This window comes from Pseudophryne corroboree, chromosome 4 (assembly GCF_028390025.1).
Source record: "Pseudophryne corroboree isolate aPseCor3 chromosome 4, aPseCor3.hap2, whole genome shotgun sequence".
NCBI classification, from domain to species: domain Eukaryota; kingdom Metazoa; phylum Chordata; class Amphibia; order Anura; family Myobatrachidae; genus Pseudophryne; species Pseudophryne corroboree.
In genome coordinates, this window is record NC_086447.1 from 470,929,379 (window position 1) to 470,943,993 (window position 14,615).

The following is a 14,615-nucleotide window of genomic DNA, read 5'->3' on the forward strand; positions in this document are numbered from 1 at the left end:
CTGTGATGTCCACTAAGGAGGTGTAGCCATGCCAACTTTGGGGTGTGGTTATACCTCCCTGGAAGGCCTGGCATCTTTCTAATGGAACTCTTGCACACCATTCCTGATTGTCCAAAATGCTACAGCCTTGGTGTACGTTGATTTCACACCCCAGTAGTGTGGTAAATTGGCACTATGGTGTTTCAATCTGAAATATGAATATTCAATGTTACTCCTAGAGACTGTGATTGCCTGAAGAACTATACTGCTGCTTTCTTCCTTAGACATAGTTCATGAGCTCAAACGGTTAAAAAGAGGCTGTGGCCACAATACGCATAGGTTTTCAGTAAAAAAATATCTCAGTGATGAAGGTCCCTAGAAAGACTGCAATGCATGCAAACAGGCTGAAATGGATGTTATAAAACTGGTCATGAACCAGGGGGAGGGGCGGCAAGGGGAGCGTCTGACTCCCCACCGCTGACATCAACCCTAGGGATCGTGGCCTCACACTACCCCTGGAGCCTATGTTCCCTAAGGCCTAGCGTTGGTGCACTCTCGGTGACAGCAGCATCAGCGACTGTTTGCTAGTCTCCTCCCAAAACAGCGCGGCTGTGTCCGTGTTCCCCCTTTAAGTGGAACTGATGCCTTTCCTTCTCCTCGTGCTCCGGCCACAGCCTGGCAACGCATACTGGACCTGTTAGTATATCTGACCCAGACGCCCGCCGAAACAGCACTGTACTCGTGGGTAAGCGTTGTTGCGACCCGGCGGGGTGTTGTTGGAGCGACTCTTTCTAAGGTACGTATAAGACGCTTTTTAGACAGATCATTCGGAAAAAATAGGATTTTAATTACCTACCGGTAAATCCTTTTCTCGTAGTCCGTAGAGGATGCTGGGGTCCACATTAGTACCATGGGATACAGACGGGTCCACCAGGAGCCATGGGCACTTTAAGAGTTTAATAGTGTGGGCTGGCTCCTCCCTCTATGCCCCTCCTACCAGACTCAGTATAGAAACTGTGCCCGAGGAGACGGACATACTTCGAAAGAAGGATATACACAGATAGTGGTGAGATTCACACCAGCTCACACAACAACAGAAATCCAAGCTAACCTGCTTGAAACAAGGTAGCAATAGCTGAACAATAGTACTTAACCAAGTAACGATGCAGTACTTAACCAAGTAACAAGGCAGTACTGAACCAAGTAACAACTGCAGGAAAACGAAGTGCTGGGCGGGCGCCAACATCCTCTAAGGACTAAGAGAAAAGGATTTACCGGTAGGCAATTAAAATCCTATTTTCTCTTACGTCCTAGAGGATGCTGGGATCCATATTAGTACCATGGGGGATGTACCAAAGCTCCCAGTACGGGAGGGAGAGCGCGGAGGCTCCTGCAGAACCGATTGACCAAACTTTAGGTCCTCAGAGGCCAAAGTATCGAACTTGTAGAACTTAGCAAACGTGTTTGATCCTTACCAAGTAGCCGCTTGGCAAAGGTGTAAAGCCGAGACACCCCAGGCAGCCGCCCAGGAAGAACCCACCTTACGATTAGAGTGGGCCTTAACAGATTGTGGACACGGCAAGCCTGCCGTAGAATATGCATGCTGGATAGTACACCTGATCCAGCGAGAAATCATATGCTTAGAAGCAGGACACCCAATCTTGTTGGGATCATAAAGGGCAAACAGAGCGTCTGACCTTCTGTGACGAGAAATTCTCTTCACATAAATCTTCAAAGCCCTCACAACATCCAAGGACTTTCAGGTAATTGAGGAGTCAGTAGCCACTGGCATCACAATAGGTTGGTTGATATGAAAAGCCGACACAACCTTCGGAAGAAATTGATGACGCATCCTGAGCTCAGCTCTATCTTCATGGAAAATCAAGTAGGGGCTCTTGCAGGACAATGCCCCCAATTCTGATACACGTCTAGCAGATGCCAATGCCAATAGTGTGACCGCCTTCCAAGTAAGAAACTTGACCTCATCCTCCTATAAAGGCTCGAACCAATCCGATTGCAGGAACTGCAGCACCACGTTAGGATCCCAAGGTGCCGTAGGAGGCACAAAGGGAGGTTGGATGTGCAGAACCCCTTTCAAGAAAGTCTGAACCTCAAGGAGGGCAGCCAATTGTTTCTGGAAGAAAATGGATAAGGCCGAAATCTGGACTTTTATGGAGCCCAGGAGTAGGCCCAGATCCACTCCTGCTTGCAAGAAGAGGAGAAACCGTCCAAGTTGAAACTCCACCGTAGGAAACTTCTTGGATTCACACCAAGACACATACTTTTTCCAAATCCGACGGTAATGTTTTGACTTTACTCCTTTCCTAGCCTGTATAAGGGTAGGAATAACTTTGTTCGGAATGTCCTTCCGAGCTAAGATCTGGCGTTCAACCTCCATGCCGTCAAACGTAGCAGCGGTAAGTCTTGATAAGCGAACGGCCCCTGTTGCAGAAGGTCCTCTCGAAGAGGAAGAGGCCTCGGATCTTCCAACAGTAACTCCAGAAGATCCGCGTACCAAGCCCGTCTTGGCCAGTCCGGAGCAATGAAGATCACCTGAACTCTTGTTCTCTATATTAGTTTGAGAATCCTTGGGATGAGTGGAATTGGAGGGAACACATACACTGACTTGAACACCCACGGAGTTACCAGGGCGTCCACCACCACTGCCTGTGGGTCCCTTGACCTGGAACAGTACCTCTGAAGCTTCTTGTTGAGGTGGGAGGCCATCATGTCTATTTGAGGTACGCCCCAAAGACTTGTCACCTCTGTGAACACCTCTGGGTGGAGGCCCCACTCTCCTGGATGGAGATCGTGTCTGCTGAGGAAGTCCGCTTCCCAGTTGTCCACTCACGGAATGAAGATTGCTGACAGCGCCACCGCGTGCTTTTCCGCCCAGAGGATGATCTTTGTTAACTCTGACATTGCAGCTCTGCTCCGCCTTGTCGGTTTATGTAGGCCACTGTCGTTACATCATCCGACCGAACCTGAATGGCCTGATCTTTCAGAAGATGTGCCGCTTGTAGAAGACCGTTGTACACGGCCCTTAGTTCCAGAATATTTATCGGAAGGATGGATTCCAGACTTGACCACCTCCCTTGGAAGTTTTCCCCTTAGGTGACTAATCCTCAACCTCTGAGACTTGCATCCGTGGTTAGGAGGATCTAATTTTGAATCCCGAACCTGCGGCCCTCTAGAAGGTGAGAAGTTTGCAGCCACCAGAGGAGCGAAATTCTGGCTTTCGGTGACAGCCATATTCTCTGGTGCATGTGAAGATGAGATCCCGACCATTTGTCCAGGAGATCCAGTTGGAAAGAATGTGCATGAGATCTTCCGTACTACAGAGCCTCGTAGGAGGTAACCATCTTCCCCAGAAGGCGAATGCACTGTTGAACCAATACCCGGGCTGGCTTCAGGACATCCCAGACCACTGTTTGCATCACCAACACCTTCTCTTCCGGCAGAAACACCCTCTGAACTTCCGTGTCGAGGATCATCCCCAGGAAGGACAGCCTCCTTGTCGGCTCAAAGTGCGACTTTGGAAGGTTCAGGATCCATCCATGATCCCGGAGAAGCTGAGTTGAGATAGCAATACTCTGTAACAGCTTCTCCCTGGAAGATGCTTTTATTAGTAGATTGTCCAGATACGGAATTATGGGGGTCATTCTGACCCATTCGCTCGCTGCATTTTAACGCAGCAGAACAAACGGGTCCTGCCGGCGCCGTAGTGCTCCGGTGCATGACAGACGGCAGAAGGTCGTAGCAGGGATGTGATCGCCTCTGCCTGATTGACAGGCAGAGGCGATCGCTGGGCGGGAGAGGGCAGAACAGCTGCGTTTGGCCGCCGTTTCGTGGGTATGGTCCTGCCAACGCAGGCGTGGCCGGACCGAACGTGGGGGCGGGCCGCAGCGTCTGCGTGATGTCACACGAAGCCGCTGCGTGCCGGAGAGCGATGAGTAGCTCCCGGCCAGCACGCTAAAGCTGCGCTGGCCGGGAGCTCCTCGTGAAGTGCAAAGACATCGCCGCTGTGCGATGCCTTTGCACTTCTGCGAGGGGGGGCTAAACTGACATGCGGGGTGGACTAGCCCTGTGCTGGGCGTCCCCCGCGTGTCAGGGAAGAAGATCTTAGCTGTGCTAAATTTAGCACAGCTACGAACAACTCAGAATGACCCCCTATGTTCACACCCTGCTTGCGGAGGAGTAGCATCATCTCCGCCATTACCTTGGTTAACACCTTGTGCCGTGGAAAGGCCAAACGGCAGCGTTTGGAACGGATAGTGACAGTCCAGCAGTGCAAATCTGAGATAAGCCTGGTGAGGTGGCCAGATCGGGATGTGAAGGTAGGCATTCTTGATATCCAGAGATACCAGGAATTCCCCCTCCTCCAGACCTGAGAGTACCGCTCTCAGAGACTCCATCTTGAATTTGAATTCCCTCAAGTAGGGGTTCAATGACTTTAGGTTTAATATCGGTCTTACCGAACCGTCCGGTTTCGGTACCACAATCAGGTTTGAGTAATAACCCTTGTGTTGCAGGTGAGGTGGAACTGGGACAATGACATTTGACCTTAGTAAGTTTTGAATGGCTTCCTGTAGGATAGCACTTTCTGTCAGCGAAGCTAGCAAGCCTGATTTGAAGAATCTGTGAGATGGGAGTTCTTGAAACTCCAATCTGTACCCCTGGGTAACAATATCCTGTACCCAGGGATCCAGGCATGATGACGCCCAAACATGACCGAAATTTCTTAGTCTTGCACCCACCTGCCCGATCTCCAGGCTGGGAGGTCCACTGTCATGCCGAGGATTTTGAGGATACCGAACCAGGTTTCTGATCCTGGGAAACTGTGGGTGCAGGATTTCTGGATTTCCCCCTACCACCTCTAAAGAAAGTGGAGGGGGAATTTGGACTTTTTAACTTTAGCTGTCCGAAAGGACTGCATTGCAGACGTAGGATATGATTTCCTAGTCGGTGGTGTAGCAGAGGGAAGAAAAGTTGAATTACCCACAGTTGCCATGGAGATCCACGCATCTAGCGCTTCCCCAAACAGGGCCTGACCTGTGAAGGGTAGGTTCTCCACACTCTTCTTGGATTCTGCATCCGCAGACCCTTGGCGCAGAAAGAGTCCTTTGCGTGCCAAGACAGCCATGGTAGAAGCCCTCGAGTTCAGATGTCCAAGGTCTTTCATGGCTTCCACCATGAAACCTGCAGAATTCTGTATGTGACGTAAAAACAATTCAATGTCACGTCTATCCATAGAATCTAACTCCTCTAGTCAAGTGCCTGACCACTTTACTATGGCTTTAGAAATCCATGCACAAGCAATAGTGGGTCTTAAAGCTACGCCATTTGCTGTGTATAAAGATTTGAGTGTAGTCTCAATCTTGCGGTCGGCCGGAACTTTTAAAGCGGTGTACCCAGAGACAGGCAAGACCACTTTTTTAGACAACCTAGAAACAGAAGTGTCTACTACCGGCGGGTTTTCCCACTTTTTCCTATCCTCCTCAGGGAAAGGAAAAACAATGAGAACCCTTTTAGGGATCTGGAACTTTTTCTCTGGGTTTTTCCAGGATTCTTCAAACAATGCGCTTAATTTTTTAGACGCAGGGAATGTAAGGGAGGATTTCTTATGGTCAGTAAAGTAAGCCTACTCTACTTGCTCAGGTACCTTATCAGTAATGTGTAAAATGTCCCTAATAGCCTCAATCATGAGTTGCATCCCCTTAGCAAGCGATGCCTCACCCCCCAGTACATCCCCCTCACCGTCTCCCGTATCAGAGTCGGTATCCGTGTCGACTTGCATTATTTGGGCAAGAGCACGCTTTTTAGGATATATATCAGGGGTTTTGGATGAGGTAGCGGGAGCAGAATACAACAAAACCTCTACAGATCTTTTCAAAACCTGTGTTTCAGTCTCATTATGAGCTATCCTAGATGAAATCTGGGATATCATTCCCTTAATAGAAGCCACCCATAGAAGTTCGGATTCAGAAGGCTGAGACAGTACATTGCATTCCTGAGTACATGGAATAGACTCCTCTGGAGAGGACACACACCCTGCAGCACAAGATACAGAGTCCCTAGACATGGAAATGTGAGATATATAACATACACCATGGGTCTTCAACCTGCGACCCTCCAGCTGCTGTGGAACTACACATCCCAGCATGCCCTGCCTCAGTTTTAGCATACCTTAATAGCAAAACTGTGGCAGGGCATGCTGGGATGTGTAGTTTCACAGCAGCTGGAGGGCCACAGGATGAAGACCCATGACATACACTCACACAGGAAAATGTCATACACAGTTTCCCCCAAGTACCTTCAGAGAGATAAGGAGCCAGCACACAAAGCGCCCCAGTAGGCAGTAATTATGATAAATGCCTGGCGCTGACTGAGTAACCTTAATAGATTAAAATAGTGAATAACACTCCCCCCCCCCCCCCCCTTCTATGACACCCTGGTACTGCAGAGGATAACTGGAGTTAAGTGGAGGACAGCGCTCCCTGTCAGCGTCTCTGTAGTGTGAGAAAATGGAGCTGGTGAGTGCGGGATCCGCTCTGAGGAGAAGCCCCGCCCCCTGTAATGGCACATCTTCCCGCATTTATTATTTTATACTGGCCTGAGATGTGTTTGTTGCTAACAGTGGGATTAGCCCCTGTTAGCTCAGTGACCAGTGTTAGGGTATTGCGCTGGCCCAGGGCGCCCCTCACAGCGCCGCTCAACTGTACCTCTGAGCCCTCCGGAGTGCAGCATCAGCGCTGCGCTCCCACCCTTGTGCCGCCATTCCTGCCGGTTCCCCACTTACCGGGCGCTGGTGTCATACTCACCACTGCATCTTCTGGCTCTGTTAGGGGGTGGCGGCAGTGCTGCGGGAGCGAGCGGACGCCTCAGGGGCTTGCGATCAACACCCTCAGGAGCTCAGTGTCCTGTCAGCGGAGATAGAAGCCATTAACCTCAAGGGTTGGATCCTACTCCGCCTCTAAGTCCCACGAAGCAGGGAGGCTGTTGGCAGCAGCCTCCCTGTACCTAACAGCTCTTAAAAAAATAAAAAACTAGAACAGCCCCTAGGAGCAACCCTAGCTGTGACCGGCTCCACCGGGCACATTTTCTAAACTGAGTCTGGTAGGAGGGGCATAGAGGGAGGAGTCAGCCTACACTATTAAACTCTTAAAGTGCCCATGGCTCCCAAGGGACCCGTCTATACCCCATGGTACTAATGTGGATCCCAGCTTCCTCTAGGACGTAAGAAAAATTAGTAAGACCATAAAAATAAAATAACAAAAGCTTATGGCTGCTAAAAAACAACAGCCCTCTGACCATGGTCCGGCTCCTGCCGCACCAAACCAAAAACTGATTTGCCTGAGCCAGTAGGCGGGATATATGTAAGCGCCCGTTGCATGCTGGGAGGCCGAAAAGCTTTGACCGTTTGGTGCAAATCTGCAGTCGCTCCACCATATCCCAATGTCCTGTGGATAGCCTGTGGACCCTGCAGGAGAACTATATATTGCGCCGAAACTGTGTGTACACGGCCTAATGCTAGATACTTTAAGAATTATAAGGTTTGCTATATCTAGTGTCCGCAATGTTTATAGGCACCCCTCTCATGGGGAGGAAAGATATCAGATATGCCAGTTTAAATTTCTATAAAAGTACGCACACTCTCTCTCTCTATATATATATATATATATATATATATATATAAAATAATAAAACCGTTGTGTATATACATAGCATTTTTTTTTTTTAAATATACTTCTATGGACTGTTTATGAACTATGGAAAAAAAGATTCCTTCTGCATTTTAATGTCTGTTCGTTCTGGCATAATGCAAAAACGATTGTATGAGTTTGGATCACATTTTCACTACTGTAAAGCTTAGTGACCTAGAAAGAAACGGAGGCATATATGATCTTGATGTGACATCAGGGAGAGGAGCAATAAAGGTAAAAAAAAAAACGCTTCACAATTGGCGCGTGCAGTGTGCATGCTCTTCTACTATGACTCTGGGGGTCATTCAGAGTTGATCACTAGTTGCCGTTGTTCGCAGCGCAGCGATCAGGCTAAAAATCGTCACTTCTGCGCATGCACCGCAATGCGCAGGCGCGTCGTACGGGTACAATGAACATCGTGGGTTTGCACAGAGTGTGACGAACATTCCAGACGCACGGTCGAACTCAGGAAGATTGACATGAACTTAGCGTTTCGGGGTGTCAACTGACCGTTTTCAGGGAGTGCTTAGAAAAATACAGAGGTGGCATAAAAAACGCAGGCGTGGCTGGGCGTTCGTTGGGCGGGTGTGTGACATCAAAAGCCGTCCCTTCGTCATTAGAATCAATGCACACAAAGAGTAACTACAGGGCTGGTCTTGTTTTGCACAAAAAGATTTTGCAGGCGCTCTGCTGCACAAGCGTTCACACTTCTGCAAAGAGAAATACACTCCCCAGTGGGCAGCGACAATGCGTTTGCACGGCTGCTAAAAACTGCTAGCGATCAACTCGGAATGACCCCCTATATGTATATAAATATATATATATATATATATATATATATATATATATACACACACATATATACACACACACATATACAACTCCGGCACTCCACGAACACTCACAAATGTAATACGCCCGGTGCCTTCCTCATTACAACCAGCACATCTGGCAATGGCGGTTCCATCTAAGGCGATGGCGGTTCCATCTGAAGATCTATTAGTATTAAAGAAGAAGGATAATTGTTCCAATCGCCATGTGTGGACCAATAGATACACACACATGAGTCCGTTTATTAACAAAAGAGCAAAAGCTGTATGGGCGTTAATACAGACGGATAGAAATCTTCCGGCACTTCAGCAGAAATCGCTAATGATCAGCTATAAGAGAGGGAAGAACCTCAGAGATTATCTTGTACGTAACAATGTATCAGGTATGGGCAAACTTGAGAATAGCAATTTCTTGGGTAAACCAAGGAACGGCTGCTATAAGTGCCCAAATTGCACCACATGTGGGTTTCTTCAGACGGGACCCAGTTTTCACCATCCTTTCACGGGTCAGAAATTTGATATTCGTTATAGGTTGACTTGTACAAGTCGCTTTATTTATGCCATTACTTGCCCTTGTGCAAAGGTGTACATAGGTAAGACAGAGGTTACGTTTCGTGAGCGCATGACACAACATCGCGCGGCCATACGGGCATCCAGCCGGTTGCACGCCATTTCGTAGAGACGAGACATAACCTCTCTACTTTGAGGTATCGTATCATTGATCATGTGCCACCCCTAATTAGGGGTGGCGATAGATCTGTGAGATTAGTACAGCGAGAATGTGAGTGGATTTTGTGTCTTGATACTCTAGTCCCCCGGGGGTTAAACGAGCACTTGGGTTTAAATGTCTTTAATTGAATTAGATCTACTGCAGTGATTTCTATTGAGCTCATATTAAATTGATTACACTGATGTTCTAACTGACATTCACTATGTTTCACTATTTAAGGAAAATTGGTATTCCATCGGGGTGCCATATTAGTTTATGACCTGTATTAGTGGTCACATATTTAGAATGCATATTTGGTATATTGAACTTATGGCCGACCATGTATGCTGTTTGTTTTTAATTTCAATGTGATATTTTAAGAAGTATTTGTCTTGTACTGTTTTAGCACACACCTGCGGTGATTGGTCAGTTACTATGGCAACCGTACTGCAATCCGAGACGGTCTGTTTGGTGACCAGGAAACGGAAGTGGGCGGAGCTTGCTGGCATGGTGATGGGAGCACTTAAATTCTGGTATGTGTTTGTCATTTTGTATAAGGATTGATAAAAGCGCTACACGGCGCTGAAATGTTGCCCACAGACAGCCGACTTGTGTCATTTTTTATGGAAAAGCCTTTGAGTGCCGCCAGTGGAGTGTATATATATATATATATATATATATATATATATATATATATATATATACACACACTATACTCATATTGCACACCCCAGGACTGCAGCACAGATCTCAGGACCAGCAGCTTCTCCCATGTGCAGCTTTGCGTGGCTTGCTCATGAGTTAGTAGCCCCAAATAATCTTTTTTATGTTAATCCCTGAAGGAAAAACTGTAAATATTGTTTGCAACAATATTGTGTGATCAATGTGTACAATATAAAATATGCATCACAATATTAGATGCCTCTACTGTTTTTGTAAAATTAGTTCCGCTGAGCAATAACATACATCCATGCGAGCATGTAAGCATACCAAATATGTGCACTCTTATACATTACAGAATAAAATAAGGGGTAGAGTTCATATAATTTATGAGTTAAAATTATTAAGCCTTTGCTTAGTCAATCCATCCAATAATGATATTTAAACAATAAATATAGTTTAGTGACTAGAGAAGTACAAATGTGTCCTCATATGCCTTTACTAAAGTCGCGCCAAACAGCCCCTCACGGCACGCCATGTTTCACGAGACTCTGCTAGTGTCTGGATTATTTTTTTATGACATTGTATCATAGACGAACTGCAGTGCAACTAGGACACACCAGGAAACTGTGTTGATTAATTTGATATTCAACTGTTGTATATTGTGTGTGACTGAGTTTCTGAATCTGCATACAAAGTGCTACAATGCAGTGGCTGTGGCTTTTTTCCATACTAAATTCTGTTGTTCTTCATATATAGGCTCAGTAGCAGCTTGCAAGTGTTGCATATCAAATGAATCTCCTGGTGCGTCCTTTGCGACTAAGATGCTTAACAGAGTTGCACGAGACCAGGCAGCTAACTCACGCCAGGCATCTGTGTGGTGTATTGAGGATAGATGTATGAGGACACCTGTATCACTATTAAAACAAAATCACATTTACTTACCTCAGCATTCAAATTGTCTGAAAGACGTTCAAGAAACTGACTTTCAATTGGATTTTGCTGTGTGAGCAGAGTCAGATAATGGCTGAGTTTGTCATGCGTTGTAATGATGGTGCCTTTCCCAAACTTGTCAAACTGGGGACGTCCTGCTCTCCCAAAGATCTGCATTACATCAAGAATTCCCAGATCTACAAATGATCCTCTTTTTGCATCATATATTTGTGTTCCCTGTATGGAGGAAATTGATGGTCATTAAATCACAGCACTAATAAATGTATTGTACTGTTCTCACTAATACCAAAATCTCAACAAATGGACTGGCATGTATCTGCATGACTGAAAATATATTCTGGCTGTAAGGACTTCTTCACATTAGCATTATTAGATTATTGGTATACATTAACTATTCAGTGCTGTGATTACTTCAGTATGTAAATGCATATAAAATACCTGTATATCACATTTTAGGCACCTGCGGATTCCATTACTTTCAAAAGCAATTGTAAGCCTGATTCTGAATTGGACGGAGCCCTTTCCTTGTGTACATTCGTGCATCTGAATGTGCAAGGGCTGAGACGTTCCACATTCAGTGCCCTTAGATGCTGAAATACCTTTGTGCACCTTTAGATGCACCATCGGTTAAACCATCAAAACTTGCACAAGGTGCAGCTTTTCTGTCTGAGTATGGTCTCCTATGTGAGCGATTAAGCTCCATGTATGGAAACACCTGAGGGTAATTCCATGATTATGTCAACCAGAACATCTTTTCCTGAAAGTGGCCACAATTAATCTTGTAGTGAAAATGTATATTCTCTGAAGTTAATATTTTGTAAAACCAAAGATGATAAACACCTGTTTTTCATAAATCATAAGTTGGCAGCATTGTTTATTCAAGATGGGAGTCTATGGAAAGCTGTGGTGATTTTGTCCCTTATTTGACAACTGTTTACAGGTATGCAATTGTCCTTATATTAATATTGATACACACCAGATTATAAGAATCTTACCAGAGCCACAATTTGATAATAGGCTTAAACTGTATTTTCAAGATGTTAGCTTTGATAATGATGTAGTTTAATTGACAGATTTAAATGGTTTTTGTAAGTATTTTGGAACATGTCGTGTCTGTTACAATTCCTATGTCGTGTCTGTCACAGGAATAATGTTTAATAAAATATTTACACATACTTGAAATTTCTTATCTTCTTTACCCAACCAAGTCAACAACTCTATCATTCCCAGTGTGAAGTCATAGAACTGTAGGTTTCATATTTTGGAAGATTTGGAAGGAAGTTATACTCATCCTGAATTTGTGTTCCCGTTCAGTGTCGTGTCTGTCACATACTATTTGTACCTGTATAATTCTGATTAATTACAGAATTAAACTTCCCTGTTACTTTAACCGTTACCTGAATGATTATAGTTTATAACTAGCATAGTTTGCAGAACTTCTGATATTTTATTAATGAAAAAAATAATCATTATTCTTGCAGTGAATCATTTGTCGTGTCTGTCACACATGGAATTGCCCCTGAGCGATACACCGGTGACACTACCACAACACCAACATAAGGCAGACCATCTCCATGCATTCGCTTAGCCACCTACCTGCTTCCTCCCAGTGATCGCCCAATACATTTCCAATGTACTTACACGGTGCAACTTATGATGGATGCACAACTACATCTGACATCGACATAGCCTGTGACTCAGAATCAGGCCCAGTGTCAGCTAAAGTATTTTGCGTTTTATAAACTGATAACTGAAGAACTTGAGAGCAGAAACTTCCAACTTTGGTGTGATTTTAGTCTTACTATAATCATAATATCCAAAATCTATGCTCCCGAATGGTGTAAATCCGCTAGGTTGACAAATGCTGTGCGTCACAGGCTACATATAACTTCAAGCCACCTGCTATCACATGTAGCAATTTGTCTCATACAGTGGTATATCTACAATGGGCGCCAGGAGTGCAGTGCACATGGGATTTGAGTCAAGGGGTCACACACAACCAACTCTGCACCCAGAGCAGGAAATCACTGGTTGGCAGCTGAAATCATATATCTGTCACTTTCTTAGTATGCATAATGTATAATTAAAGTGTACAGTTTGGAACCTGATCCCTAGAAGAAAATGTGGGCCCTAGGCGGTGAGGCCCACCGGGGTTTTCCCCCTGTACCCCTGTGGGCCAGTCAAACCCTGCTTATATTTGGCATGCGTGATCTTGGGAAAGGGGTATGGCTTCACTGCAAGGGGTGTGGCCATACAGGATATGGCACCCCTATAATGGTCACTGGGAGAGACTGTGGCTGACGGGGAGAGGCAGACGGTGGGCAGGGAGAGGAATTGGGTGGTGGGGAAAGGCAGTGGGTGACAGGCAGAGGGTTACTGGGAGAGGAGGAGGATGAAGGGAAAAGCAAGAGGAACAAATACATTTATATTTTTTCTGTGCGGGGTAAATACTGGCTTCTTGTGCATGTAGCCCACAAATGTTAGACAGTTTTATTTTAACACTGCAATTTAGATGCGAGTTTGGACACCACACCCAAATCTAAATCTCTCTGCACATGTTATATCTGCCCCACCTACAGTGCAATATGGTTTTGCCCGGGTGCAGTTTCTTTAAAATGTTTTTATTCATTATGGGGACTTTCTGTATCTAATGCTGCAACTGGAAACTAGGAGGGTACATCGCAACAAACTTTATATTTGTGTTTGCCTAACAGAATAACGTGGCATAACAAATTAACAACTGAACAAAAAGATATGCTGTTCTTTAAAGCACAAGAGCTGCTTAACCATCTTTGATGCTCTGATCAAGAATTCCTTAGGCATTTTTTGTCCTTTTACATGCAGACAAGTTGTAGGTCGCTATTCAATTAAATGGAGCACAAAAGGTTTAACCCAACAGGTCATTTGCATTGTGCACATCCCACAGAAACGGCATTTTCCCTGTCTGTGATTGTGTGGAACTGAACTGCAAGGTCTGGCTTCAGGTGATTTCTCCTGCTACAGCTGGGGAATAGGATTTCTGGGCAGAATTTTAATGGATCTCTTTACTGTCCATTGTTGAATAAAGTGAGGTGACATAAGTTTTAAAAACCTGCTATAAATTACAATTGTGTGACATTTGTTAAAATGAACCTCAACATATTAACAAAAAGAAGTATCACTGCTTCAATTGTCCTAATTTTCGCTGTAAAATAAAAAGCAGACAATATTATTCTTTTCTGCAGAATAATCTCTTACCTTAATGATAACAGCATGAGCAGGGAGATTGACACCCCAGGCTAATGTGGCTGTACAAACCAGGACTTTGATATGTCCCTGAGAAAAAAGGTTCTCCACCATACTCCTATCTTGCCGCAGCATGCCTGCATGATGAATACTAAATCCATCTGGAAACAACTCTCTTAGCTGCTTATTTCTAGACCTTTGCACCTGTAGTAGACAAAAGCATTTGGGAAAATGACTGATTAGTTCATAATGAAAAGACATTCATGTGTAAAGAGGAAATATGCAATCACGACAATAGTCCTAGTCCTGTTCTTTTGATATTCTAAATACTGCTATTGTTTGCATTCAAGCTGAATATAAAGTATGGAAAAATTCAGCCATCTCTTTGCTGCACACATAACCACTTTTAAATATTCTAATTACATTTTAAATGTCGTACAACGGTTATTGAATTACTGAGATTATTTTTTTTTTATCTGCAAGTGTAAATTTAGTCTCTGACTAAGAGCACACACATCTTAATTCTTATTTCTACAGACTTAATCATAGGGGTCA

At 45.0% G+C, this 14,615-nt stretch overlaps 1 protein-coding gene across 1 annotated transcript in view; it reads right to left on the bottom strand.

Moving 5' to 3' along the window:
• Window positions 1–14,615, bottom strand: part of ASCC3 (activating signal cointegrator 1 complex subunit 3) — a 1,202,160-nt gene that overhangs the window by 320,541 nt on the left and 867,004 nt on the right. Inside the window, exons 15-16 of the mRNA XM_063917038.1 lie at window positions 14,073–14,264; window positions 10,827–11,051 (exon numbers count right to left, since the gene is read on the bottom strand). Coding sequence (XP_063773108.1) covers window positions 10,827–11,051; window positions 14,073–14,264 — 417 coding nt within the window. The remainder of the gene's footprint in view (window positions 1–10,826; window positions 11,052–14,072; window positions 14,265–14,615) is intronic.